General features: G+C 25.7%; 1 protein-coding gene across 1 annotated transcript; it reads left to right on the top strand.

The window, feature by feature from the left end:
* Positions 1-244: 244 nt before the first annotated feature.
* On the top strand, positions 245-703 carry LOC133285937 (auxin-responsive protein SAUR76). Its single transcript, XM_061483253.1, has one exon. The coding sequence runs from the start codon at positions 245-247 to the stop codon at positions 623-625; it is 381 nt and encodes a 126-aa protein (XP_061339237.1). The 3' UTR covers positions 626-703.
* Positions 704-4,472: the final 3,769 nt, after the last annotated feature.

The following is a 4,472-nucleotide window of genomic DNA, read 5'->3' on the forward strand; positions in this document are numbered from 1 at the left end:
TAGCACCGGAAAACAATGACTTTGCACCCACCTCTCTCACTCACTCTCTTTAAAAGTACCGTACACTTATTGTGAGTGTATTTTAAGCCTCTTTGTCTCTCTTTCTTTTATTTTTATTTTTCATTCATTGGTTCTTACTAATCAACCCCCTCTCTGTTTCTCTCTCACCCTGAATCAGAATTAAACACCCCCCCCCCCCCCCCCCCCCCCCCCCCCCCCCCCCCCCCCCCAAAAAAAAAAACGGATGAAGAAGATCCATGTAATACTCAGAAAGTGCAAGAGCTTGTCAAGGCAGCTAGGAAGATCTTCATCATATAGTAGCCTCAGGTCCAAATCTGTTAAGGAAGACTTATGGGCAGGACAAGGCATACAAGAAGATGAACATTGTGAAACTATATTTGTAGGCAGCACAAGGAAACGGTATGTGATTAGTTCCAAATATCTGAATCATCCTCTTCTGAATGCTCTAATCAACAAGTCAAAGCAAAAGGGCAGTGATGAAAATGTTTTGGTGGTCAACTGTGAGGTGGTTCTCTTTGATCATCTATTGTGGATGCTAGAAAATGCAGATCCTAAGTTTAGTTCTGAGTCTTTGGAGGAATTGGCTGAACTATATGTGTTTTAATTTAAGAGTTTTCAATGTGCAGAGTGCACATGCCTAGTGTCATTTTGTTGGGGTGTGCAAGCATCTAGCAAAATGTAATGGTTGAGAGTCCCTTTTTGTTTCATTTATTATAACTTCATCTCTATGGTGCATTAAATGGTTCTGTAATTGCATAGCTGATTTCTGTTCTAACTCATTGGTTTTTCAGGAGCCCTATGCTTGATTAATGCCATGATATTGTTGGTTTGGGCAATTGGCCTTGTCGTGTGGCTTTCTTAATGTTTAATAATGGATAGCTACTTATCTTTGTGGATCCCCAATTGATTATAATTATGTATTAGGGATAAGGATACTACATACTAGTAATATTAAAGTTATTTTTTCTGTTTCCACCACATGAGTCTACAGCTTAAAAAAAAATTAAATTATAAATATATATTATTTCTAATATATAGTTGTAATTGATTACTACAAAAGTTTAACCTTTCCAACATTGTAAGAAGTGATTTTGCCTATTTTTTTTTATCAATGGTTCTTTATCATAACCTAAAATGGCTAAACTAAATAACAGTTAAGTCTGAATTTGGCCGATACATGTCACTCCAATTTAACACCGTTGATTATTTTAAAATAAAAAAATTGATAAGTGTAAATTTTTATTAGTTATACTTTTAATAAATTTTTAGCTTAATTGAAATTTTTATCCTTTTAATATACTTCTAAAAATAAATAATGTGATTTTAGTCCTACAACATTTTTTTTAAGAATCGATTTTTCTAAATGAAAAAAATGAGGTCTATGAGTTTTGTGTGTGGATAAAATCAGGTCTATGAGTTAGTTTGTCATCCAATTACAAACAAAAGCTAGTGATGTGGCCAATGAATTACATACGTAATATGATATTTTATTAAAGGAATAATTTATTTTCACCCATTGTATTTACATGGTTTATCACTTGACTTTATGTTATTTCAAACTTGTCACATAGATATACTATAATTATAAAGTTGTATCATTTAAAAATCCCCTCAGCCCCGGGTAAGTTTAAAGTATTGCATATACCCAACTTAGTTATAAAAATGTTTCACTTAGATTTTGTGGGCAAAAAAATTTAATTATTGCATTTTAATTAAATAATTACGTATTTATTACAATTTTGGAAATAAATACGGATCTATTGCACAATGTGACGCTTTTTTTGAGCGTCACATGTGACGCCTCATTTAGACGTCTCTCACCTAAGGGAAGACTCCCCAATGGGGCGTCTCTCACCTAAGATTGACACGTGTCATTTAAAAAAAATAAAATAATAATTTAATAATAAAACTTCTGAAGGCCATAACTTTTGATTCAGGTATCCAATTCAGGTAATTCTTTTTTTGGTTCTACATAATTTTTCGAGACCTATGCAATGACATCTCATTTGATATATTTTATTTCACACAAACATAATTTAAATTTAAATTAGGTAAACCTTCTTCCTTAGAGATTTAGAATATTTATTTAATTATTTCCTTTATTAATACAGATTTTTCAAATTGATTTTTGAGTTTAAATCACAAATCAAATCTTTATTTTGTTTTCCTTACTAATAATAATTGTTACTTTTAATTTAAATCACAAACTAATTTTTTTTTATAATTAAATCACACATCAAATCTTGATTTATTTTTTATATTAAATCACAAACGTAGAACTCAGAGGCTTCTGAGTTTAAAAATGTGACACATGTCAACACCTGACACGTCACCAATCACGTCTAAATTGGGTTTTAATCAAGAGGCAATCACGCCTAATTTAGGTAATTTTATTTTTGAAAAATATTCATAAGCCATCATTAATTTCAGACCACGAATAATTACTCAGAAGCTTATAGCATTAATCATTAATTTCAAAAATAATATTCTTCTTCCTTAGAGATTTAGAATATTTATTTAATTATTTTCTTTATTTCTACAGATTTTTCAAATTGATTTTTTAATTTAAATCACAAATCAAATCTTTATTTTGTTTTCCTTATTAATAATAATTTTTATTTTTATTTTTAATTTAAATCACAAACCAAATTATTGTTATAATAAAAAAAAAGTATTATAAAAAAAATTTAAATCACAAATCAAAATTTTATTTATTTTTTTATATTAAATCACAAACCAAGAACTCAGAGGCTTCTTGGTTTAACAGCTCTTATAATACCATTCTTGCAAATTAAAATTGTGTTTGTGAGAAATAAAATATATCAAATGAGATGTCATTGCTTAGATCTCGGAAAGTTATGTGCAATCAAAAAGAGAATTACCTGAATTGGATACCCTAGTCAAAAGTTATGGCCTTCACAAGTTTTATGATTAAATTATTATTTTTTGGAAAAAAAATGACACGTGTCAACCTTAGGTGATAGACGCCCCATTGGGGCGTCTTCCCTCATGTGAGAGACGCCTAAATGAGGCGTCACATGTGATGCCCAAAAAAGACATCACATTGTGCAATAGATCCGTAATTATTTCCAAACTGCAATAAATAGGTAATTATTTAATTAAAATGCAATAATTAAATTTTTTTGCCAGATTTTGTGTGGTCTTATATATATATAAATATAATTTTTATTTTTCATAATTTTTATGTTATAATATTATCATATTATAAATTATAATTATAATGATATTAAGTATTAAAAAATAAAAAAAAATTATACGTTTATAAATTATTTAACATTCTTTAAAAATAAATTATTTGTCCAAAAATATAAATTATCTATCTTATATATATTAAAAATTAAAATATTATTTAATATTAAAAAAAATTTACCTTACAAATTAAAATAATTACTTAATTTTTTTTATTAATAATAATATCATTCAAATACTTGTATAAACTTTTTTATTTACTTTCTTTTTTATTCTATAGTAGTATAATCATATCAATTTAAATTATATTAGTTATTAAAAATAAAAATAAAAAATATTAAATAATTTATTTGAAAATTATGATAAAATTAATAATTTATTTAAAAATTATCTTAAAAATAATCAAATATTATTTAAAAAATCAAATGCCTATTATCTAATGCATTCAATTTAAATAAATTGAATTAAATTTTAAAAAATATATTTTTTATCGGAAAAATAAATTGAAGTCAAACATTATTTTTTGTTTTATCTATTTTTATCTAATATCATTTTAATATTATAAAATAATTTGACATAAATAATTTGTTTAGAAAATAGGTCTTTAGTTTATTTTAAAGAATATTTTAATTTTAATTATATTTTTAAATAAATAAAAACTTAATATTTTTTTAAAATAACCTGAAATAATTTAATTTAATTTTTAATAAATATATTTTATTAAATGTTTGTTTGATAATATTATAATTTTATAAAATAAAAATTAAGAAAAATAAATAATTTTATATTTATAAGACCTTAAGGGATCTAAATGATATATTTTTGTAACCACGATAAATATAAGTGAAAATTTGAAACTACAAAGAGTTAAATAAATAACTTATTTAACTACAGTGTCTATAATTGATAAACTTAAAATCACAAGGGATTAAGTGATTAAACCACGAGGTTAAAATAAAGTTTAGCATCCTGATAGACGAGCTAGTGACTTTAGCCTATTTGAAAATTTTCAATATAAACAGATTTAACATAAGATGACGTATTTGAATGTAGTAAAATGATACATTTAAATAGATTAAAGTTTACGATGGGTCTATTGTGACTTCCACATACGCATTGAATCAGACAAGTAATGAAGTGGAAGTTCAGAAATATTCTCACTAGGTTTGAATATTAAAAGATCTAATTCATTATTTTAACTCTATTTGAATGAATTAACATAAACTGAAGAGGACTTTAAA

Source organism: Gastrolobium bilobum, unplaced genomic scaffold (assembly GCF_033153095.1).
Source record: "Gastrolobium bilobum isolate Gb01-03AN ecotype WA unplaced genomic scaffold, APGP_CSIRO_Gbil_v1 utg90377, whole genome shotgun sequence".
In the NCBI taxonomy this organism is placed as follows: domain Eukaryota; kingdom Viridiplantae; phylum Streptophyta; class Magnoliopsida; order Fabales; family Fabaceae; genus Gastrolobium; species Gastrolobium bilobum.